Here is a 25,264-nt window from a genome sequence, read left to right as displayed (position 1 = left end):
TAAACGTATAAAAACAGCTATATATACAGCCATATATACAGCATATAAACATACACACTCACTCAGACATACATTCATATAATCAGGCACCCATTCATCTCAAATTGCATCAACACACCAACAAAAAAGTAAAAAAGAAAAAAGAAAAAAGAAAAAGAAAGGAGCAGCAAGAGCAGCAGCCTCTCCTTCCCTTGGGGCGATGCTTTCTTTCTCCTGCAGGGCCTGGGTCTTGCTGCACCAGCTCCCTGCACCAGCCAAAGTCAGCATCCCCAATGGTCAGGGATGATAATGGGAGTTGTAGGTCAGCAACATCGGGAGGGCCACCAGGGCCAAGCCACACCTGTACTAGCCTATCTGACTTTGCCTCCCCAACCCTTCTGCTGATTTCCAAAAGGAAAAGAGCCCTCTCCAATGGGGGACGTGCACATTCCACTTCACTGAAGTGGCTCTCCAGTCGCCCTAGCTTACGATGGCCTCCTGGGAGGACAGGAAGAGCGTATGGAGGCCACAGACGGGGGACGGCAGCCAGTGGGCCGAGAGCCCTGAGCGAGGGGGAGATGGCGGGAGAGTCTCCAGCTTGAGCTTCATGGGCAAGGTCCTGTTCACTTACCGCTGACACATACTGGCTTTTGGGGAAGCAGGTTTTCTGCTCTGTGGGGGGAGCAAAAGAAGAGCCTTCTGGGGTGGAGAGTGGCGACCCGAGGTCTTCACAGAAGCTCTCCTGGGGAACGCTGGAGGCGCAGCCACTGTCAGAGCCACTGGAACCACTTCCAGACATGCACTGGGAGGACTCGGAGCTCTCAGTTGCTGGGGACAGAAAAAAAGATTTAGCCACATCCCATATGAGGATTATCCACGTAGCAATGGAGAAACAGTCCACCAGGCCCAGGCACCTGTCACTGCCAGGTGGGTAAGTAACAGCCCTGCACCCCAAAAAGTCAGCACTCTTCTTGGCTGGGGAAGTGCTACACTATCTGTGGCCAACAGAATGCTCACGTCAAAACACTTCATGTCCAGTTTAGACCACATTCTTACTCCCCACTGCACTGGGGATGCACTGGGTTTCCTTCTCTTGGCGGTGTTGCTTCCATTTCTGCTGTTTATGGTGGCCCCCTTCCAGAAGTCTGCCTGCACAGTTGGAACCAAGGAACCATCACAAAGAGCAAGCGCACAGGGAGATAATGGCTTCCAAGATGGAAAGACAGTCAGGCCTTACTCATCGTTGGACTGTGCGGTGTTGCCTTGGGATGATACCTAGAATGTAGAAATCCCTTCCCTCTCCATTCTGCCAAGCCAAGCAGCCATTCAACGAGCATTACGGGTGCGGACTATTGAATAATTAACCCACTGGCTCCCTCAAAGGTTCCAGAAAATGCTCCTGGAGAGCAATGCTTTCCGAGTACTGGCTGGAGAATGAGAGGTGGCCATACATACTCATGGATGGCTGGCTGCCAGTCTCATGTTCCACCTCATCCTCCTCTCGGCAAGCCCCAGCATCAAAAGGCCGACGAGTGGCCCGCACGCTGGGCAGCAGGGCCTGATCCAGGTACATGTGCAAGTTGAGAGGCCCAAGCACCGAACAGGAAGAGGGGCCGCTGGCAGGCAGGAGCACTGGCGATCTCTTGTAGGGGTTGGCATGGTCAAACAGAGACACAGCAATAGAGGCCCGGGTCCTCGCTCCTGTCACAGAACAAAAATCCGACCTCTGAGCTCTCGAGGGATGAAACTGTGGATCCTTGAGAAGGGCCAGGGGCTGGGCTGGGCTGGACTCACCTCTGCCTTTCATAATGTAATCAATGGCACGGTCATGGATCGCAGCTTCGCTCGGCTTGATGTCCAGGAAAGGCTTGTTCCCCATACCCATGGACACCATCTCTTGCATGCGGATTTCTGGTGAGTGACAACAGCAATGAGGAACATGTCTACTACCCACACAGAGAAGCTCTCTGGGCTCCTAAGCCCAGCTTAAGTCTCTGGCAAGACAAGCATATTGCTGGTAAAAGTGGTGACTTAAATCAAACTTTGGCTGTGTACACACCATACACTGAAAGCACGCACCTCCAAAAGGAGGATGCTGGAAACTAGTTTACTCCCTGCAGAGCTACAATTTCCAGCACCCTTAACAAACGACAGTTTCCAGGATTCTTTTTTGGGAGGAGGGGAAATATACTTTATATGTATGCAATGATGGTCCACACTGGGTCAGCTGCCTCTGGGGTAGCAGTTCTGGGTACGAGCAGTCCTAACAGGCAAAGAGCTCTCCAGGCCCTGAAGCCTGTTCCTGGTGGCTGTCACAGCTAGATATATATATATATATCCCTATATCCTAGGGGCCAACAGAAAACCACAAATGCTCCTTGGGACAGCACCACCTTTGGCCCAGTTGATGGCAAATGCCTCACAGGAGCCATTTTGCTGTTCTCTCCCAGGCACGCCATGTGAGCTGGACTAAGCCACTGGTCAGTGTCATAATTAAGTAAATAACTGCTGGAGAGAATGGCCAGATGCAGTGGAGACCTTGAAGGCCCCTGAGCCTTGTCTAGTTCTGCAGGAGAGGGAACACTGGCAGCTGCAGCTTCTCTCAATTCTGCAGCACTGGTGTGTGCGGAGCAGCACTTGACTGACCTCTCTTCTGGCAAAGGGCCTGCTGCCACTCCGTGGGTCTGGACACTCTAGGAGCACCAGGCCACGTTCCCCCCAGCTTGGGCAGCCCTTGTGCTGCTTCCGTGAACCACCCATTCTGGGAGCACACTTTTCCCCTAGAGAAAGGGTTTAGTGGTCCCAGGGGAAAACCCCGAGAGAGTCCAGCCTGTGCTGGAAAAGGGTTGCCTGAGCTTTACTGCTGCCAACCTTTATTGCGGGCAGCTTGCTCCCACAGGATCTTGGTGATGTCACTGGTCCAGGCCTGTTTGGTCCCTGCACTGCTGGCCTGCAGGATGTAGGTGTCACTCAATTTCCGCCTTCTAAACCAGATCTCAAAGCGTAGGCCACTCTCACCCGAGTTCTCTGTCAGGCCGATGTCTGCTGTCTGCAGGGTCGGAGTGGGGAGTCAATCATCCAGGATGCAACTTGGGCTCAGGGCTGGGGGGGGGGGATGTGATGGGGGAGGGATGACTGATGATCCCCTCAGTGGAAAGGTGGGATTTAGTACTTACAAATGGGAAAGAAGATGGCCGTGGAAAGCTCAGCCTCAGTAAGCTTCTCAGGCAAGATGATCTACATGACAAGGCATGTGAAGGTCCTGCCCACCAACCCAGCAGGGACTCCGTCAGTACTCTGGCTGAGCACCTGGCCACAAGACGTGGCTCTGTGCGTGTGCTTGATGGGTTACAAGTTGTGCAGGGCATGCGCCAGGCGATAAAACCAGCTACTTGACTGCATAGACGCATCCTGTGTCCTTCCCTTTGTGGCCCTCCAGTTTTCTCCTGGCTGGCCCTCCAAGAGGAGTCCCCGCCGCCACCCCCACGCCCCTCCACTGGTGCCATTTCGCCAGTCCACCCTCTGCACACACAGGGCCCCCTGGAGAGGCAGTGCCACTAGGAAGCAGCAGAGGGCATCCTTGCCTTAAAGGACCGCTTGTAGATGTAGACAGCCAGCCCCCCCTCAACCTGCTTTGCCTTGCTGAACAGGATCAGGTCTTCAAAGAGGAAAACGTGGCGCTGGCACTTCCTGCGGCCCAGGCAGACACTGAACTCGTCTTGGCGCACCAGCTGCCCCTGCTCCTTGAGGTTCACCTGGGCACAGAAACCATTCATTAATTTAAGGATCAGGAAGTCAGTGACACTTGGGGGCAGAGGTCTGCAGGCCAAGTGGGCAGGCAGCAAGGGCCCTGGAGGCACGGGCAGCTTGACACACATGCCATGCCACTGACCGAGGAAGTGGAGAGGCAACTGTGGGGACTTGGGGAGCCTCTCTTCTGGGGCCCCAGAACAGCTGGGTCTTGCACTCGGGGGTCCCGCTTTTTTGCTGTCATGCGAGGCTGCTCCACCAAGACCCCTTTCAATGGGCTCAACGGCAACTGTGCAGACCACCAGCTGCAACTCTTGTGCTCCAAGAACCCCAAACCCCAGCCCAGCCCTCCCGCCATTTGCAGCACACATACGTCACAGTCCCTGATGGCGTCCATGGCCAGGAGGTCATTGCCGTGCCGCAGCTGAAAGCACACCATCTCCTCAGCTGCTTGCAGGTAGACCAAATCCTGCTCCTGCGCCTCCCCGCACTGCTTGATGAGGTCTTTCAGGAGGAGGGCGTACTTGCTCATGCGCTGGACAGGCTTCAGGAGGTAGGAGGCCAGGTCCATCTTGTCTCCCAGCTGCAGCTGCTTGAGCTACAGGCCAGAGCAGGAGAGCCTGAGATCAGCAGCTGGAGCCAGAGAGACGAAGCAGGCCTCCAGAAGGGCCAGGCCGCCCTAGCACTCCATCCTGCCCAGGGTTGGCTGGGAGAGGGAAGCCACCTCCCTGGGCCGGGGCAGCACAGAACTCACCCGGAAGAAAGAGTTGCCACGGCTGGCCAGGAGCGAGTCAGACTTGGGCTTGTTTTTACTGTAGAGAGCGTACATCCCAAACTGGTCTTTCTGAAAAAGGGGTAGAGAGAGGCCAAAAGAGGCCACAGAGTCCATCAAGGGACGTGCCACAATCCCCCAGGTGCAAAATGCAGTGCTTAGACTACAAAGACAATGGGATGTCCACTGAAGCCAGGCACATTAACTGTCTGGCAATGGTGCTGGCAGGCCGACAGGAGAGGGCAACTGTGTGGACCACCAGCTGCAACTCTCATGCCCCAAGAACACGGAAGCCCAGCCCAGCCAGCCTCCAGCCGAGTTCCATTTCGCTCCTCTTCACAAGTGCTGTACAGCTGGCCCCATTCATCTGTCTGGCTGACTCCTTCCCTCCCCTGCAGTCCTCAGGCCTCGAACCAGCAAACCTGAAGTTGGGGGCTTGTGCTTCAGGTCACCTTAACCACCCTGACCCTTCCCATGAAGCCTGTCTACCAGGCAACCAACCCAGCCACACCCTTACATGTCTCAGGAAGCAATGGCTGACACGAAGCGGGTGGTTGCAGCAGTTCTCCAACTCCTGCAGGAAGTACTGGCTGTGGAAGTCGTAGAGCTTCTCCAGGTTCCCAAAAATGACACCCCGCTTCCCCCTCAGGTCTTGGGGCAGGTCTGTCCGCTCCATCTCCGGGAAGTAGCTCTCAATGATGTAGTGCAAGGAGCAGACATACTCCTGCTCAGTAGTCACCATCTCATCAATAATGTGGCGCAATCGACTGTGAGGGAGAAAGGAAGAGGCCAAGTCTGGTGACAATAAAGAGCTCCCAATGCGGATTAAAAGAAAGAAAGACCTGTCCTTCTGCACAGGAAGCTTATCCTGGGGCCATATTCAACAACACTAAGAACATAATTTACAATTCACAAGAACCCTGACTTTAGGAAAGCTGTTTGTGATTGTGTGAGCTGCCTTTCAGGGCTTCAGAGAAGAGACACTTGGAAGCTGCAGAACCACCATGATGGTGCAGCCGGGACTATGCAAAGGTAGCCCACAGAATCGGCCAGGTAACTCCGCTGCCCTGGACCAGCCTTGTGTACAGCAGGGCAGGAGAGAGCCCTGGTCACCCAAGTGAGGGCGCTCGTCCGTGTGCCAATCTGTGGTCTTGAGATCTTTCCTCGAGCACATGGAAAAGCTACTTTGAGAGACCTCGAATCTTCAAGGTCCATGGAACCTCAGAAGGACAAGGTCTGCCCCAATTGCTGCAAGGATCAATGACAACAGGTAGAAACACTTCCCCAAAGCATTTTGGGCCTTTTCTGGCCCAACAGAACCTCCCCCCCCTGCCCCAGTTCTTCCTGCCTTTTTTAATTGTTGGGTGTGCTTCAATTGTGCTCTATGTTGAAGTTGCCAACTGCCCTGCCAGCTGACTCCCTATCCTCTGTCTTCCCCCTCCCACCGCCAGAATTAAATAACCCCTGAGATTCATGCTGTGAACACACTAGCTGCCTACAGCAAAGTGTTTCCATTGGCCACAGCTGGAGCGGGAATCGGTTGTTCTGATCAGTTGCGAAATCTCTTTGAAGCTGATTTTTTTAAAAAACCCACTCAAGCTGCTCCCACCAGGTTTTACAGTAAAAAGGATTTTGTTAGACTAAGCAAGTTTGCGTGCTTTAGTAGGGAGATGTTCCCTTCTAGCCAGAATTTGGGGACACCCTGATGTTTGTTTACTGTGATGTAACTTCCTGTTGAAAGGCATAACTTCCTCTTCCTCTTCCTCTTCTTTGTGAAGAGGTGTTCTCTTTGTGCATATTCTCCACTTAAGCTGCAGGACAGATGAGCCCCCACAGGCTTCTCTGGCCAGATGACCCCAGTCATGGGCTAAAATCTACTACCTATTTCTATCTTTTCTCTCCAGGCTAGAGCCTATGTTTCCTGAACATATGAAAGGTTGTGGGTAAACATTCTTAATACTTTTTACCAAAAAAGACTGTCTCTGGTGCTTTCATTCAGCTAGTCTGTATGAAGGGAAAGCGGACTGGTTAATTCTCAGTCCGCTTTGCTAAACATACTCTGCTAAGAGATAGAACTACTAAACTGTTACTATCTCATTAAAACCCAACAGGGTTTGACTAGTGTCATGTGCCCGTTTTCAGGAGAGAGAGGTGGAGAGGCACTGGAATCAGGAGAACAGGGAGTGTGTTTCTACCCTCAGGGAACAGCTATGTTACAAATTCATTTCACTTTAACTGCCAGACTGCCCTCTGCTGATACGGTGAGGAGAATGCCCAGCTCCCCAAATGACCATTCCCAAAGGGACAGGTAAACCAGTTCAGGCTGTTGTATAGCTGTCTCCAAAGCCCAGACTTGGGCCCATCTTGGATGGTCATCAGCAGCAGATGAGCTGACCTAACCCAGGCATACCTGCCCCAGCTTTTTGCCTCCAGTGTGGTAGAGATGATGCTCCTCTGCTCCACTTCCATGCGGCCTGCAGTCCAACTGGCTGGGCCGAGGTGCGGCCGGGCGATGTGCTCGGTGCTGCTGACTTCAAGCCCTTTGATAAAGACCCCAGTGTTGCCGTAACGGGCTGGCTCACTCAGAGTCCGCTGGCAGCCAGAGCGCAGGCTCTCTGTGCTGGGGAGGTCGAAACTCTGGGCCTTCCGCAGGGCCCTTTTGAGACATGGCTGACTAGAGGCTGTGTTGGAGGGGCAGGAGGACTCTGCCTCCACAGTTGCCACAACTCTCTCAAGAGTGGCTTGCTCATCATGGAGATGGCACGGTGGCTTTGGAGCCCCAAGAGTGACCCAGCTTGGACTGGAAGCACCCTGGAGTGCATCCTGCTCCCCAACCCTCCCAGACAAGCGACCGGGAGATGTCCCCTCCAAAGGCGGCTTGCCCTCCCGGCTGAGCAATCCTTCCGGTGATCGCTGCTGGCCAGGACAGAGAGAGCTCTTGATCCTCTGGGCAGCTTCCAACTTCACCTCAAAGGCCAGCCGTGTCTCCTGGCACTTTGACCAGGCCGAGTGCCACTGTTTCAGGGCACTGCTGCTCTTCAGCTGGCATGCCAGCTCCTTCATCTCCTGGAACTGGGCACTGCTGATTTCTGGGTGATGCCTCTTGTGGCTCTCCAGGCTCCTGATGGCTGCTGCACAATGCTCTATGGAGCTGCACTCCTCTGGGCTGATGCTGCCAAGGTGGTGTGTCGCCTCCAGCGCCCACTCGAAAGCCTGCAAGGGCGGGACAAGAAAAGAGGGATCAGCAGCAGCAGGGGGGGCATGGAAGTGGTGTGCGTGTCTGTCAGTGAGCCTCTGCAGCTTGACCACAAGTGGTTCTATCCACAGCCTCCACTGTGCCAGGCCTTGCCACCAGTCTGCCTGCCCGCCAGCCACACCTGCCAGGCTGCGACGGAGACAGCAGCTTGGCACTCTCAGGGCCTTCCCAGGGAAAGGCTGTGCTTGGAGCAGCCTCAGAAGCAAACCCTTGCTCCGTCACCCACAGCCTTTCCAGCTGCTGTGCTCTGCCCCTTCTCATGGCTCCCCTGCTGTGGTGGCCACTCCAGCTTCATCTTCTTCTTCAGGCTTTGTGCATGCAAACATGCCTGCTAAGGCTCTTGTGCACTGCCGGACTGGGGCATTGGTAGGCCCTCCAGACGGCAAGGACTCAAGATTGAAGAAGGCCCCCAAGTGGCCAGTGAAGGGGTGCTCTGGGCTTCCCTGACACTTCAGCTGCCTGCCTGTGGTGGGAAGACCAAAGAGGTAGGAGCTGCCATGATGCCACCAACCCAGGCAAGGCTTTGCTCCAGGACTGACTGATGAGGGGGGAGGGAAGAGGCTTCCAAGGAGGAATAATAAATAATAATAATAAAATTTTATTTCTGAGTTGCCTATCTGGCCGAATTAACGGCCACTCTAGGCGACGTACAGAATAAAAGAAATACAATATAAAACCAATACAAACCACACTCAATAATTAAACGAATCACCCCTCTTACATTTAATCAACGGCATTAAGAACTAACCCGCCCCAGAGATCGCGTAGGCCTGCCTGAACAGCCAGGTCTTCAAGGGCGGAAACCGATCAAGGAGGGGCATGGCGGAGGTCGAAAGGAAGGGAGTTCCAGAGGGTGGGGGCCACAATCTTCCCTCCCTCCCTCCCACCACCACCAAAGCATGGCGTGTGCTGCCACCACCAGAAGGTGCTTCGTTGGGTCCAGAGTGCACTGGCCATCTGGCATGGAGATTAGCTGAAGGGAGAAGGCAGAAGATCGGTGGGTGCAAAATCCTCCTTCCACCCAAAGACTGCAAACAACATTGCTGAAACATTCTGAGATGCTGCCTTGATGAGCTGTGGGGAAAGGAGGGATATTCATCTGTCGGTACTCCACAGCAGTGGGGCAGGCACGGCTGTGTGTGCCATGGGGAGCTGCTCTGCAGCCCCAAGCTACAACAAAGAGCAAACTGCTCTGCCAGGCCTGCAGCTAACAGTCCCGGAGGGTGGTCAGGGAGCTCAGGGGGGCCTTCCAGCCTGATCATATCTGAACATCACCACCTTCTGCACTCAAGTGTCCAAAGGTGAATGAGTGTGTCAATCATTGTGTGACACAGATACCTGTGGCACAAACTGCCCGTCTCTCACGTCAAGATTTCCTCCAGGCAGAGGTTCTGTTGACAGCAACCCTGGACCAGCATCTCTGCCACTGCTACCTTGCTTGCCTCATCCTCCAGCCCTTGGACGTTTCCCTGGCTACGTGGCACCCACTCTAATGGCCAGACAGACCCACCTGGGTCAAGGGCCCTTGAAAGCCTCCTTTGTCCCTCTCAAGCAGCAACAAATGCCTGAAGCTGCCGATGCCAGAGGTGACTGTTGAGAGGACATTTTGCTGGTTGTCCCCTACATTGCTTGGCTCTTTGGGCTCCGCTGCTGGTTACTGGAGAGCCTTCAGGACCAGCTAGGTCAGCAGCATCGGGGGAGCACAGGGAATGCTCTGCTGCAGCAAGGCACCTGGAGACACTCACACACGAACAAGGATTTCTCCTGCAGCCAACCCAGAAGTGAGGGCTAGTGCTGGACATTTTCGCATCCACCCACCCTGCCCCAAAGTGACCCCATTTGGCAAGTTTCCAGAGAAGGCTTTTCAGGGGCCTTAAGGTGTTCAAAGGGCCTACTGCTGTCTGTTTTGGCACAGCACAGTGAAGGAGGGAGAGTCACCTCAGTTGCCCTAGCCTATTATCCCCTCCCTCACATCCATTCAGACTATTGATTTTGCTTGCCCTCACTGATGCCATCATCACACACACAAATCTGATTAGCCACATGGTGCTATGAAGTCATCATCACATTCATGACGTGATCTCCAGCTGGCTAGGATCATGGCATGAAAAAGCTCTTTCAGGTCAAAAAGAAAGCAAAAGCAGCAGCAGCAGCAACAACAACAGGTCGGGGGGGCAGAGGGTGGCCTTTTCAGTGGTGGCTCCCTGTGATGTTCCTGCTTATAGTGTAAATATGGTAAGTGCAGTGAAAGAGGAGGGGGGAGTACATGAGCAGTAGAATGCTGGATGATTGGCTGAGCGTTTGAATGGCTGGGAGTATAAATGGAAGAATGACAGTTGAATCTGGGTGGACATTGGGAGTGTGGAGAAAGAGGTGTTTGAGGGTGGAGGTCATGAGTGTGGAGAAAGAGGGAGTTGGAGTTCTGATTAATAATAAGTCAAGTACAAAACAGGAATAGATGAAACCATACGCTTGTGAAACATTCTAAAACTAATCTTGTTATTTCTGATATTGAATAAATACTTATTTGGTTTACCAAAGGCCTGATCCTTGGCTGGGGGATATACATACCAGAAGGGAGGGCAAGGTAATTACCAAGGCTGAACAGAAACAGTATCTAATGGTGGCAGCAGTGAAGGGAGGAATAATAACAACTCAAGTATCCAGAGCAACCCAGAGTTGTATGCGTTATCTATAAAGATACAAGGGGGTTGGGAACAGCATAAGCACGCAGTCACAAAAGTAACCAGCTAGAGAGAGACTCAGGCAAAGTCTCTGGGAGTATTGGTTATAGGACGTGACTGGTGGTGCTGCCTAGCAGGAGGATCTAGTGAGATTTGTGCTAGAGCGGAGTGAGAAACCATATAAAGGACGGTCCGGACTGGTGGTATCCCTGGTGGTGCCTAGTGAAAGGCAGTAGCCACAAGCAGGTGGGAACCTATCATACGGAAAGAGGGATTGGACCAAGATGAAGGAGGTGTGAAAATTGGAGGGAGAAATATCAATAATTTAAGATATGCAGATGATACCATACTACTTGCAGAAACCAGTAATGATTTGAAATGAATGCTGATTTATTTATTTAATTTATTTATTAGTCGCCCATCTGGCTGGTTGTCCAGCCGCTCTGGGCGACGTACAAGATAAAACAATACATTAAAACATTAAAATTTAAAACCATAACAGTAAGAAACCTAACCCACCCCAAAAGCCTGCCTGAAGAGCCAGGTCTTCAAGGCCCGGCGGAAGCTTATCATAGAAGGGGCATGGCGGAGATCATTTGGGAGAGAGTTCCACAGGTGGGGGCCACTATTGAAAAAGCCCTCTCTCTGGTCCTCACCAGTCTAGCTGTTTTAACCGGTGGGATCGAGAGAAGGTCTTCTGAGGCTGATCTTGTTGAGCGGCATCCCTGACGATGCTGGAGGCGCTCCTTCAGATAGACTGGGCTAAAACCGTGTAGGGTTTTAAAGGTCAAAACCAACACCTTGAATTGGGCCCGGTAAACAACCGGTAGCCAGTGCAACTCCTTCAGCACTGGAGTGATGTGATCTTGCCGGCGGCTGCCTTTAATCAGACGAGCCGCCACATTCTGTACCAGTTGCAGCTTCCGGACCGTTTTCATGGGTAACCCCACGTAGAGCGCATTACAGTAGTCTAGGCGAGAGGTGACGGTGGGAGCTGATGGTTGGGAAGGTAGGGGCGCAGCCTCCGTATCAGATGGAGTTGATACAGCGCCGCCCGGCTCACAGCCGAGACTTGAGCCTCCATGGTCAGCTGGGAGTCAAGAATGACCCCCAGGCTGCGGATCTGGTCTTTCAGGGGCAAACGTACCCCATTGAGCACCAGGTCCACATCCCCCAGCCTTCCCTTGTCTCCCACAAACAGTACCTCGGTTTTGTCAGGGTTCAGCTTCAGCTTATTCCTTCCCTTGCTGAAAGTTAAAGAGGAAAGCACAAAAGCAGGACTACAGGTGAACGTCAAAAAGACTAAATTAATGACAACAGGAGATTTATGTAGCTTTAAAGTTGACAATGAGGACATAGAACTTGTCAAGGATTATCAATACCTCGGCACAGTCATTAACCAAACTGGAGACAATAGTCAAGAAATCAGAAGAAGGCTAGGACTGGGAAGGGCAGCTATGAGAGAACTAGAAAAGGTCCTCAAATGCAAAGATGTATCACTGAACACCAAAGTCAGGATCATTCAGACCATGGTATTCCCAATTTCTATGTATGGATGTGGAAGTTGGACAGTGAAAAAAGTGGGTAAGAGAAAAATCAACTCATTTCAAATGTGGTGTTGGAGGAGAGGTTTGCGGATACCACGGACCGTGAAAAAGACAAATAATTGGGTGTCAGAACAAATTAAACCAGAACTATCACTAGAAGCTAAAATGATGAAACGGAGGTTATCATACTTTGGACACATCATGAGAAGACATGATTCACTAGAAAAGCCAATAATGCTGGGAAAAACAGAAGGGAGTCAAAAAAGAGGAAGGCCAAACGAGAGATGGATTGATTCCATCAAGGAAGCCACAGACCTGAACTTACAAGATCTGAACAGGGTGGTTCATGGCAGATGCTACTGGAGGTCGCTGATTCATAGGGTCACCATAAGTCGTAATCAGCTTGAAGGCACATAACAACAACTCCCCAAAAGGGAAATGTAAAAACTTTGCAAAGAGAGTTAGACATGTCTCGTACTGTGCTTTCATCACAGCAGAGGAGAGTGCTGTTGGCACTCAGTTCCTGCTTGTAAGCTTCCCATAGGTATTTGGTTGGCCACTGTGAGAACAGGATGCAGGACTAGACAGGCCCCCTTTGGCCTGATCCGGCAGGGCTCTGCTTATGTTCCTATGATATCCAGGTCCTCATTAAGAATTAACTTACAGTACAATGACATGCTTGTCTACTCAGAAGCAAGTCTCTTTGTGTTTAATGGGGCTTACTCCCAAGTAAGTGGGTACAGGATGGCAGCCCAGGCTTTGGTTTAGGGTTGGCACTGGGGAAAAAAAGGGGTTTTGTGCCTTTAACAGTTACATGGCAGGCAGAAATTCATCAGGTTAAGCCTTTTCTAATATGGAAATATAATTATGGGAAAAGCTTCACTATGACTGCATTCTCTGTAATTTTGTGCTATGCCACGTCCCTGTGGCAGCCATTTTGTAACAGCCACTAACAGCACTCTCTAAAGATTTGAAATGTGCTCACTTGTCCAAAAAGGTTGGTGACCTGTGTTAGAAGTCAGATTATATACTGTAAACTATATTTTCACATCTTTTTGAAATTATATGGTGGATTAATTGTAATAATGTTGTATAATTATTCATAATAAAAATATACATATTATTCTAACTGGGAACTTGCAAAAGTTTGGGACAAAGAATTTGTTTTTGATTTGCAGCTCCAGGGGAGTTCCTGCCTCAGATTTAGCACAGAGAGAAACTTCATCCAGACAGAAAGCACATTCCTCATCCTGGGTGGAAATGGCACATGGACCTCCTCTTTGGCCACAATTACATTGGAAGCCAAAATAAGAGCAACAGCAGCAGGGGTGATTGATACGTGGGCATGGTTTGGGGAAAATGGCCTCACAGGCTAGCCTGGAGCCCTTGGTGGGCCATGGTTATCCCAGGCTATGGTCTGAAGGCACATGAGGCCAGCACCCTGCTGAAGCTAAGCAGGGTCAGGTCTGGTCAGTCCCTGGATGGCAGACTGCCTGGGAACCCTATGGAAGCCACCTTGGGTTTCTATGATAAAAAGAAAGGCAGGGTATAAATGTAATAAATAAATAAATAAATAAATAATGATTGGCCCACGCACTGGAAGGTCTCCAGTCCTGTTTTAAAGCCCCTCCCCCATGTCCACCCAGCCATTTGCCAAGACCCAGAATGCCACCTCTTGGCCTGGGCCAGCAACCCAGAAGGCTGTCTTGCACCAGGAAAGGGGTGTCAGCTGCCTACCTGTTGTTTATCCACCAGTACAAGCCATGGTATGCCAGCCAATCAGAGCAGAAGATATGCTAGGGGGCATTTTCCTCCCTCTGCAGAGCTCACCTGGTCAAAGAATTCATAGAGCTTGACGGTCTGGTCCATCCTTCTCTTGCTGGCCTCCAGCTGGCTGCAGAACATCTGGAGCTGGTTCCTGTACATCTGCAACTTGATGAAGATGCCACACCCTGCAGGCAGCTCAGTAGAGTAAATCTCTTCCCACTTGTCCATCTTCTTCAGAGCTTCCCACCCTCTTTGGCAATATTCCTGAAAGCAAAGGAGAACAGGAAATCATTGCATTGCCACTGAGGCAAACATGCTGCTTCTTCCCCTCAGGGCTGGCTGACTGTTCCAACCTGGAACCTTTCTTTCTTGGCAGGATCAGCAGCCCTGGCAATCGGCCTGGAGTGCGGAATCATGGCTCACCAGCCTCTTGGAAAACCTACGAAATGAGGGCAAAGTCCAGAGGAATGGAGCTCAGGAGCCCTCAGCACGTGGCAGCATGCCCAGAACACAACCCCTTTCAGCCTCAGCCAGCATGGCCAAGGATGTGGAAGATGGGAATTGTAGTCCTAAAGGTCAGGAGGGAAACAGGCTCAGTGAGAGCACTGACAGCTAAATCAATATAGAAATGACTTTTACGGAAATCAGAGAAACATCAGACTTCACTAATATTAACATTACCAACTTTAGCTCATGGCCATCTTACCAAGTGCTGCCCTTCTCCAACTGACTACATGCAAGGGAGCGTGTGGAGGGGGGAGAGAGAGTGAAATCTGCATTTCTTGCAATTCTCCTAAGTCAGCATTGTGAGACCTTAGCATGGCAATGTCCACATGTGGAGGACTGGGGGGGAGGAGCTAAACACAGTTTTATGAGGTGAAAAATTATGCATGGCTGAAGAAGAGGCAATCCATGCATATGCCTCAGCACTACAGGCATGATATTTTTTTTCTGCCAAAAATCCATCTCATCTCTCCTCAGAGCTGGCAGAAAAACTGGAGCAGGCACAAACTTGCAAGGATCTTGCAAATGCAGGGGAGACTTACAACCCTAGATGGAAAATAGATTTCTCCCACACCTTTTCCATTTTCTCGCTAGCAGCTCTGGCTGCCCCCCCCCTTCCTCGGTCCCTCCCACCTTCCACGGCACTTCGGCTCCAGTTCCAGCTCTTGCTGGCCTCCAAGGGCTGGCTGGGGCTTTCAACCCCTCTTAAACTTACTTTCATTTCCCTTTCAGAAAACTATTTCCAAGCATTCTGTGGCTGGTTCCTTCCTTCCTTCTCTTGGGGGTCAATGTTGGAGAGGGAAATTATTCAAGGTGTAATTCTCTTGCTCTACCAGGAGAGGGTAAAGTAATAATACTTTAAATAAAGTATCCAAAATGCAACACGAGATAGTGCTGGAAGATGAGACCCCCAGGTCAGAAGGCACTCACCGAGCTACTGGGGAAGAACAAAAGACAAGTACGAGTAGTGCTGTGAGTAATGACGCAGCTGGGTCAAAGCCGAAAGGAAGCCAGAGGCTGATGCGCACAGATGCGAAAGGAGAGTCCGGAGATGTACGATGTACACAATAGGAACATGGAATGTGAGAAGCACGAACCAGGGAAAGTTAGAAATTGTCAAGCAAGAAATGGAACGCATCAACATTACAATACTTGGTGTGAGCGAACTAAAATGGACAGGAATGGGACATTTTCAATCAGGCAACTACTATGAAGGAAATGAGAAACTAAGAAGAAATGGGGTTGCTTTAATAGTGAGAAGTGATGTAGCAAAAGCAGTTAGGAGCTACAACGCAAGGTCTGAGCGAGTGATATCAGTGAGATTAAATGGGAAACCTATTAACATAACCATCATCCAAGTCTATGCTCCAAGGGCAAATACAGAAGTGGAATTGGAGAGATTTTATGCAGAAGTACAGGAAGAAATTGATCGCACACCAAAACAAGATGTTCTGATAATCATGGGGGATTGGAATGCAAAAGTAGGGAACAGAGAATAACTAGGAATTAGGGGGAAATGGGGCTTAGGAGATAGAAATTAAGCAGGAGAAAGACTTATTGAATTCTGTGAAGCCAATTTGTTTAATAATAATAATAATAATAAATTTAATTTCTGTGTCGCCTATCTGGCCAATGGCCACTCTAGGCGACGTACAAAATCATTAAAACACAATATGATAAAATACAGTAATACAATATAAAAACAGTATAAAAGCAATACAGCTGCAACAACAATATTAAAACAGGGCAGGAGGCATTTCAGTCATAGCAATTAACCCTCCCCGGAGATCCCGAAGGCCTGTTGAAAGAGCCAGGTCTTTAAGGCTTTCCGAAATACAAACCAATTTTTTTGAACAACCAACGACTGTATATGTGGACATCACCAAATGGTCAGTATAGGAATCAAATTGAATATATAATAGGTAGCAGAAGATTGAGAAGTTCCATACTTTCTGCAAAAACAGGACCAGGAGCAGACTGCGGTACAGATCATGAACTGGTAATATCGAAAATCAGAGTAAAGCTAAAGAAGAACAACAAAGCAATCATAATGCCAAAATACAATTTAAATAACATCCCAGAAGAATATAAAGATCAGATTTGAGGCTGTTAACTTAATTGACAGACAACCGGAAGAATACAAACTGAAGTCAGAAACATTATCAGGCAAGAATGCAAAAGGCAATACCTCTAGTTAAAAAGAAAGTCCTCAATGGATGACTGACAAAACTCTTTAAATGGTTAAAGAGAGGAAAGCAAAAGCAAAAGGAGATAGAAACACAGTCAGAACCCCAAATGCAATAATACAGCGACTAGTACGTAGGGACAAAGAGAACTATTACGATATAGTTGTACAGAAATAGAAGACAACAAAAAAGGTAGAACAAGAGCCTTATTCCAAAAGATCAGAGAAATGAAAGGGAAATTTAAACCAAGAGTAGGGATGTTGAATAATCAACAGGGGAGCACACTGACTGACCGAGATGAAATAAAAGGAAGATGGAAGCAATACACTGAAGAACTATATAAGAGATGCAAGAATGACAGATTCATTCACGGAGGAACCGCATGATGAAGAACCAGAAATCTTAGAATGTGAGGTGATAGCTGCTGTTTAAATACTTGGAAGAAACAAATCACCAGGAACAGATGGCATACCGATAGAGTTGCTACAAGCTACTGACACTGAATCTGTCCAAAGTTTGACAATTTTTTCCCAACAAATATGGAAAATTAAACAATGGCCCACAGACTGGAAGTGTTCCATATACATCCCAAATCCAAAGAAAGGGGATCCCAGGGAATGCAGTAATTATTGAACTATTGCCTTAATATCCCATGCAAGTAAAGTAATGCTCAAGATTCTTCAACAAAGGCTTTACCATATATGGAGTGAGAAATGCCAGATGTCCCAGCAGGATTTAGAAAGGGAAGAGGCACCAGATATCATATTGCAAACATACGTTGGATAATGGAACGGACCAAGGAATTTCAGAAGGAAATCACCCTGTGCTTTATAGATTACAGCAAAGCCTTTGAGTGTGTAGATCATGAAAAACTATGAAATGCTTTAAAAGAAATGGGGGTGCCACAGCATCTGATTGTCATGCACAAGAGACTACTGTAAGGACAGAATATAGAGAAACCAATTGGTTCCCTATCGGAAAGGGTGTGAGACGGGTGTATTTTATCACCCTACTTGTTTAATCTATATGTAGAACGTATCATACGGAAAGTGGGATCGGACCAAGATGAAGGAGATATGAAAATTGGAGGAAGAAATATCAAAAAATTAAGATATGCAGACAATACCATACTACCAGCAGAAACCAGTAATGATTTGAAACGAATGCTGATGAAAGTTAAAGAGAAAAGCACAAAAGCAGGACTACAGGTGAACGTCAAAAAGACTAAATTAATGACAACAGATTTATGTAACTTTACAGTTGACAACGAGGACATTGAACTTGTCAAGGATTATCAATACCTTGGCACAGTCATTAACCAAAAGGGAGCTGTCAAGAAATCAGAAGAAGGCTAGGACCTGGGAGGGCAGCTATGAGAGAACTAGAAAAGGTCCTCAAATGTAAAGACGTATCACTGAACACCAAAGTCAGGATCATTCAGACCATGGTATTCCCGATCTCTATGGATGGATGTGAAAGTTGGACAGTGAAGAAAGCAGATTAGAGAAAAATCAACTCATTTGAAATGTGGTGTTGGAGGAGAGCTTTGTGCATACCATGGACTACGAAAAAGACAAATAATTGGGTGTTAGAACAAATTAAACCAGAACTATTACTAGAAGGTAAAATGATGAAACTGAGGTTACCATGCTTTGGACACATAATGAAAAGACATGGTTCACTAGAAAAGACTCCCTACTGGGAGTAAGGGCAGGATATAAATCAAATAATTTTGATTTTTTAATTGTACCTTGTGTATTCTATTGTAAACCGCTTTGAGATCTTTTAGATAGTAAGCGGTCTATAAATGGAAACAATAAACAAACAAATAAATAAATAAAGCTTGGAAAAACAGAAGGGAGTTGAAAAAGAGGAAGGCATAACAAGAGATGGATTGATTCCATAAAGGAAGCCACAGACCTGAACTTACAAGATCTGAACAGGTTTATAACAGATGCTATTGGAAGTCGCTGATTCACAGGATTGTTGTAAGTCGTGGAAGGCACATAGCAACAAACCAGGAGGGTGTGTGTGGCTTAGCCTGTCGCTTGGCTAGAGATGGTTGCTTGTTTCACTCTCCCCCCTCCCCATTCAAGCAACACCCTCTCTAACTTTTTCCTGTTTCTTCTGCTGAATCAAGTTGGGCATCTTATAATCTACTCTGCTGTATGTGAAGCTGAATTATTCTCTCAGCTCCACTCACAGTTAGAACGTTTGTCAAAATTCCATGACATCACAGCAGCTCTTTTGACTGCTGCCAGAGGCTTCATTGTCATCACAAATAAAATCTGTTAGCCCACTGAAATGCAGACTGGAACAGGGTGCATGAAGAGGGAATAATGTCCTGCAACATCACTGGAAGAAAAAATATTAGTTCTGGGGCTCATTTAATATAACAATAATAATAAACAGGAGAACCCAACTCCGACTGGGGCCTGGTGCAGCTGGTCTGCAGTTAAGAATTTAAAGCTCAGTTCTGCACTGAGGCACAAATGATATACAAGAAGAGATTTCTTTGAGCCAAGGGTCTCCAGGGCTTAGCTCGAGAACCTCTTTTCATGTCAGTGCACAGTCCTGGAATACATGATATACTAAAAAAAGAGTTTGCCTCTGAACACATGCAGCCAACCTATGGATTTGTGTGGAGTGACAGTGCTGGGGGTGAGGGGACAGAGGACTTACGCCTGCCACCAGCTCAAAATCCTGGAACTGCCATTGTGCTTTACGTAAGACTTCCAAGGAACTGTCCACATTGCTTAGCTCTGTGAGCCGCGTTTGGCCAACATTCTCCATCCAACTACTGACCTATGAGAAAAAGAGGCAAAAGTGATGGCTGTTATGGGTGGATCAAGGCCAGGAATACCCCTCTCCGCCTCAGGAGAGCAAAACCACACTCCTGTCACTGGAAAGAATGTGAATCATCTGGCCCTTTTGCCTGCCAGGGAAAGGGTCTTTCCAGTGGTGCTCCTCCCTCCCCCGCCACCTCCAATCTGTTTCAGCTTGTATGTATCTTAGCCATGTGATTTTGTGCTGCTTTTAGATGATCTCTTTTAATTTTATTTATTTTTAACCTATTTTATTTGTGTTGTAAGCAGCCTCAAGAACTTGGTGGCATGTTATACACAGAATATATAAATGTAGGCTTGTCATGCCAGCTATGGGGGATGGGCCTCTGGAGCACACTGAGCAACTGTGAGCAATTTGCTCAACATTTTTGAGTACAAGGTCATTCAGCTCCAGAGATGTGGATGGCACAATTATGGCAGTTGCAACTCAGGTGTCTTCCTCTCTCTCTCTCTTGTGGCACCGTCTTCAGTTTACGTGGCCTGATGATGTGGACAGGATGCTTGTAGCTTTGTGCCCGACCACATGCCCTCTGGACCCCTGTCCATCCTGGGGGGTGGGAAACAGCTGGAGGGGTGTGACTGGTTGGGTTCAAGGTGTGGTAAATGCATTATGATGGGATGGGTGGTGCCTGCCACCTTGAAAGAGGCAGTTGCAAGTACACCCCTTTAACATCCAGCCCTGGAGCTAATGGTGTGTAACAACTGCCAACCAGTTGCATTTTGGAGTAATGTGCTGGTGCAGGTCGCAGATCGTGGAGCAACTACAAGTGTTTCTGGAGGAAATGTATTATCTAGATCCAGTTGAGTCTGGGTTCAAGACTGGGTCTGGGACTGAAACAGCCACGGTCACCCTGATGGATGAACCTGGTCGGGAGAGAGACCCTGCTTCTTCTCCTTCTCCTCCTTCTCCTCCTCTTGATGGCTTTCAAAACCATTCACCACGGTTCCCTGCTGTAACAGCCAGCTCTGTGAGATGGGGATTGGGGTTCTGATCCCACTTGCAGAGAGTAGCCTGCCAGACTGCTCTTTGGACCCACAGCATAGTCCCCAGGGCTATTCAACATCCACATGAAGCTGTTGGAAGCAGTCATTTGTAGTTCTGGGGGCAGGTGTCATCCACACGCTGCATTTCTCTGCTGCATCTGAATGAGGACAGGCTGGGAAAGGCCTGGACCGGTGCCTGGACGCAGAGTTGGACTGGATGAGAGTCTGAATCTTGGGAAGGCAGAGGCTTTGTGGGTGGGTGAGTGGTGGAGATGGGGGAGAATTTCCCCTAATTCAGATTTATTATCGAATTTTGACATAGCCAACAATCTGCATTGTTTTCAGACTGGCACTGATTTCTTGCAGCAGGTCACAGCTATCACGTGTGTGTTGTTGTTTTAATAAAATCCACTCCAAATTTTACGTTATTGTCCTCATAATTAGCTTTCCTCTAAGCTGATGCATTCTTAACTCAGTGGAACAAGTGCCTACAGCAGAAGCATTTTCATTAGCATTTTTGTTAGCAATTACATTATTTTTTTCGCTGGAAAAAAACCAAGAATTGGCAATTTTGCAAACAATCGGAAGCAAAAAAATGGCAGATCGGTACTGAAAGCCTAACTGACAGAATTCAAATGGACAGAAGCCAGCTACCTAGTAGATGGTGCCTGGATTCAGAAGACAGGCCAGTTGCCTGCCCTGGATGGGGTTGTACTCCCTGAAGGAGCAGGTACTTGGAGGTACTCCTGGAACCATCTTTTTGTCATGTGACACACGTGACCTCACTGGCTAGGAGGGCCTGTAATCAGGTTCAGCCAGTGAGTCAGCTGATGCGCCTTGGGTGATAGGCACCAGATTTCTGGAGACAGTTTGGTTCTCCCCCAGATCCATTTTCCCATTTCCTATCAGACCCAGAGTTCTCTAGAACCCAAGCCAATCTAAAATGGATCAGTTTTGTCCCACAGGTGTTCTCAGGAGCTCTCCACACTCTCACCCCTTTCCCCAAATGTTCTGAGACAAGGGAGGGGGGCAAAGAGCACTCCCAAGTAATAACAGAGCAGGACACTGGGATAAGTATGCACAACAGGATCCAGGGATCCCAGAAGCCATGGGAAGTACACTTCCCATGGTTCCTAGATGCTGCTATGAATGCTCACAGTAGTTGCGGTGGTTTCTGGGAGTGCTCCCTGCCATTCCCTAGAAAAGGATCAGTGGGAAAGGCTCCCAGTGGGTGCTTCTATGCCCCACACCCACTGCTCTTCCAACCACATACTTACAAGTGTGATGAGACCTCAAGCCCCATCCCATCCTGGACGCAGGGTGCATGTGTCCCCACGCATCTCTAAATCCAAATACTGAAAGAAAAGGCCACAGCCTTCTTGCAAGTGGAGAGCTCCCTAGCCACATCTGTAGTGTGCACCAAGAATGAACCCTTACCCCAGGCTACAAACATGAGTGGCCAGGGGATGTGACAAGAAACTCCCATCACCCAGATGCCTTACAAACATCACTTCTTCAGCCATACCTACATTTAATTTCAGTCAAGCAGAAGTTATTTAGCAAGGATTCTGTTTCACTGTCAGCACCAGTGAGTATTTTTTGGCCAGCAGGGCAGCTAATGGGATTGGGCTGTAAATCCATCTAAACTGCCAGACAAATGTCAACAAACCTCCTGAAAGCATTCTTCAAAGGCCACAAAGTCCATCACTAGCTCCAGGGCCTGGATGCGCTTGTTTGACATCATCACCAGCTGGTGGATGCCCTCATCCACTCTGTTGTAAAGAGCAACAGCTGCCTCCAATGCATCTCTGAAAGGGAAGAACAATGAGACATCAGCAGGCGTTCCAGTTTCTTAGAACTACCCCCTGCAAATTCTGCTGAGAGCCAGTAGTCCCATGTCACATCCTAACTCCAAGGCCCGAAATTAGAGGAAATTCTGGGAGGAAGACCAGCCCCATGGGTGATGGGATTGCAGAGGAGGGCAGCAGCTCCAGTTCTGACAAAGTCACATGGCAGGACTGAGAACAGAAGCAAATGTCCTGCCCTCCAAGAGTGGCAGGCTTTTCTGAACAGCTCTGCTCCCATTCTGATCACTATGCAGCAGCCGCAGATGCTGGTGTGCTCTCCTGTGGCTGGATTTGTGGAAGCAGGCACAAGAGCTCTTCATGGGAGGGACAAGCTCTGCTTGTGGCTGGCTGCATGGCTTGCCATGCCTCCTCAAAGTTCATTTCACATCCAGCAGACCTGCAGAGACTTCACTGAAAACTTCTGAGACCTAGTATTGGTGAAGGAGACGGCTGCCTTCCCATTATTCCTGAAAACAAGATGACTGCCAAGCTTGCACAGTGTCCTTTACTTGTTCAGAAACTGATCCAATACAAGACTTCATCCTCCCCCTTTTTACATGGGGCCAACACAGCCATGGCTGCCTGTATTGTGCCGTGCAGTACAGGAGGAAGCAGCCAGTCAGCTGAGAGGGGCCTTCCATAGGTTGTGCTCAAGGTCTTGAAGAAGCATCTGGAAAGCAAAGCGGTGAAGCGGAGCGGGGGAGAGCCTTGAATGGCAGAGCGCTAAAATGCTTTGCTGCCTATGCTGAGCTCGGTGAAGGAGGCTACCCCACACATATTTTCCAGATCCAATCATCAGATTCAAGCAGGCCTACAACAAAAAGGAGAAGCTTAAAGTGGACTAAGATCCTGCTCCCCCTCCCCCTCCCCCGCTGGTCCCTCTTTTCCTTGGCCATTGTGTAGGCAGGGGTGGTGGGGAAGGTTCTGATGGCAAGTGCCAACAAATGTCTTTTATCGTTCAAGGGTAAAAAATTTAGCCTCGTATTTCTGAAATTTCCTTTTGGTTGGCAGGACTTCTTTTTGCAGATTTCTTTACCAAGCTGAAGGTTCGCTCACTCTTTTAAGGGGTGGGGATTAAGTTGCACGTGAGAAATTGAACTCCCTCCATTTCAACAGAAGAATGAAGGCACTCTCAGTGAACTAGGAACAGCTTCTGAGGCAGCACGGCAAGGCATTTTTAAAGTGACAGTTGTGTTTCCAAATGGACACCCAGGGCCCATCCATACCTCCTTTTAATCTCCAATCTAAGTCCCTTTACTTGTGTTTCCATTAGTTTGCAGGTGTCCATATGATGCTCCCCGCCATTTCAGACTTTGTTGTACTTACACCTGTGCTTCCCCTACCCTGCTGTAAACCGATTATTATTGCTATCGTGATCATTAGCCGCTGTAACACGTACCCTGAGGATGTCTTGCCCCTTTTTTTGCATGATGGACAGATCACAGGAGTCGGTCCCACCCTCTCTCCATGCCTCCGCCTTCTCCTTCCTTACAGCCCCTTTGTGCTTCCAGTACTGACCCCGGGCACTTCCTTCTTGCGCTGTAGCTGCAGCGCATTGCTCATTGTCTCCCCATCATTCTTCTGCTTGTGCAATTCTGTAAGCAGAGAATTCTGTGCAGCCTTTGTAGGCTTTCATCACTTTAACCACAGAGCAAGCTTTTGCCTCTCGTGCTTGTGTGTCTGCATGTACACACATGCAGAAAAGCTCTGCCAAACACTCCCCAGTCCAGACAGGCAGAAGGATTGCAGTCCTGCAGCTCCCCCGCCAGCCCTCCTTTTGGCTGATGTGCGTGGGGGGGGGGGGGCAGAGTCCCAGGGCAGGAGAAGATCCCACAGCAGGCAGAGCCGGAGGCTCTTTCCTGGTTCCCACCCACAAAAGCTGCTCAGCCAACCATGGAAGCTGCCCCAAGAGAAGCAAGGGCTGTGGAGGGAGCTTCTCTGGCCCTTCCCTTCCGGCCTGGCTAGTTTTGGGAAGCAGAGTAGACAGTTAGGGTGCAAACTGAAAACCTTTATGGAAACAAGCAATATTCTCATAGAAAGCCCTCCAAGCCCTTGAACCTCACTGGAGAACTACAGGCAAGTCATTCTATCCCAGCCTAAGCTACCTCACAGGGTTGTTGGGGCCACAAAACACCATGTGCAATATTCTGGACTCCTCAGAGGAAAGACTGAATAAACATTAATTAGGGGGTATATCCAACTAAGTTCTGCAGAAGTAAGCCTGTTGAAATTAATGTACCTAAGTGAGTCATGTCCATTTATTTCGATTTCAATTACTATGTGGAGACCACCTAGATAAACAAAATAATATACTTTGAATACATGTTACTTCTGGACATTATTTAATTTGATTTGGGGCAGAATTTAAATTGCCATCCCCTGTTGAAGGCCACAGTGCATCAGGTGGAGAGGGTGGTAGCTCTTGTATGCCTTTCAGGGCAGCAGTGCTTTGTGCTTTCCCCTCCACCTTCCTCTGCACTTCCCAGGAGGCTCACCTGTAGTCCTCGGTCAGAGTAACACAGGACTCCTCCTTCCGGAGGCCAGCCAGCAGCGCCCCACCTTCCAGCTGCAAACTGACCAGCCGCCTGTCGTCAAGAACAGTCTTCATTAGCTGCCTGTAGCTCTTTAGCAAGGTGTTGGCCTCCTGAAAAACCAAGGAAACCACGCAGACCCTGCTCAGAGCACTCACAATGAAACATTTTTCTTAACTTGGGGAAGCCCACGATGAAAAGCCTGAGAAAGAGTCCATGGTCTGCCTGGACCCTCAGATGACCTGGCCACAGAAGACAGAATCATCCTCTCCTTTGCAAGGAATAATGATAATCTAGACCCAGCAGCCATTTTGCTTTGGGGAAAGCAGGCTGAGGTCAACTGCTCCTCTTTTCCCATCCTGTCCAGTACAGGCAATGCTGCTGTGAGGCCAACAGGACAGCAAGAGGCAGCTGCTTTCAAGGGGCGTCCAAGTTTCCAAGCTGCAAAGGTGACATAACATGGCTGAACATGGAGGGCCCTCCCTCCTTGTGCCCTGCAAAGGCCATGAAGCTCAGTCTCCATGCATGCCACGCTCCCCTCCCCAGCAAGCTCGGCCTCTTTGCTGCAGACAAAAGGCTAGTGCCAGAGACTGACAGGGGGCTCTGTCACC

General features: G+C 49.1%; 1 protein-coding gene across 2 annotated transcripts in view; it reads right to left on the bottom strand.

The window, feature by feature from the left end:
- Positions 1 to 25,264, bottom strand: part of PLEKHG4 (pleckstrin homology and RhoGEF domain containing G4) — a 92,649-nt gene that overhangs the window by 5,075 nt on the left and 62,310 nt on the right. The window contains exons 10-22 of one of the 2 annotated variants that reach the window (XM_061593703.1): positions 24,618 to 24,766; positions 21,945 to 22,083; positions 19,128 to 19,250; positions 13,819 to 14,019; positions 6,912 to 7,714; positions 5,019 to 5,268; positions 4,484 to 4,573; positions 4,103 to 4,327; positions 3,564 to 3,734; positions 2,851 to 3,028; positions 1,774 to 1,890; positions 1,435 to 1,680; positions 611 to 807 (exon numbers count right to left, since the gene is read on the bottom strand). In XM_061593703.1, coding sequence (XP_061449687.1) covers positions 611 to 807; positions 1,435 to 1,680; positions 1,774 to 1,890; positions 2,851 to 3,028; positions 3,564 to 3,734; positions 4,103 to 4,327; positions 4,484 to 4,573; positions 5,019 to 5,268; positions 6,912 to 7,714; positions 13,819 to 14,019; positions 19,128 to 19,250; positions 21,945 to 22,083; positions 24,618 to 24,766 — 2,889 coding nt within the window. The remainder of the gene's footprint in view (positions 1 to 610; positions 808 to 1,434; positions 1,681 to 1,773; positions 1,891 to 2,850; positions 3,029 to 3,563; positions 3,735 to 4,102; positions 4,328 to 4,483; positions 4,574 to 5,018; positions 5,269 to 6,911; positions 7,715 to 13,818; positions 14,020 to 19,127; positions 19,251 to 21,944; positions 22,084 to 24,617; positions 24,767 to 25,264) is intronic. The other variant, XM_061593704.1, reaches the window with a different exon arrangement.

Source organism: Rhineura floridana, chromosome 13, assembly GCF_030035675.1.
Source record: "Rhineura floridana isolate rRhiFlo1 chromosome 13, rRhiFlo1.hap2, whole genome shotgun sequence".
NCBI lineage: Eukaryota > Metazoa > Chordata > Lepidosauria > Squamata > Rhineuridae > Rhineura > Rhineura floridana.
This window is presented reverse-complemented; position numbering and strand designations above follow the sequence as displayed.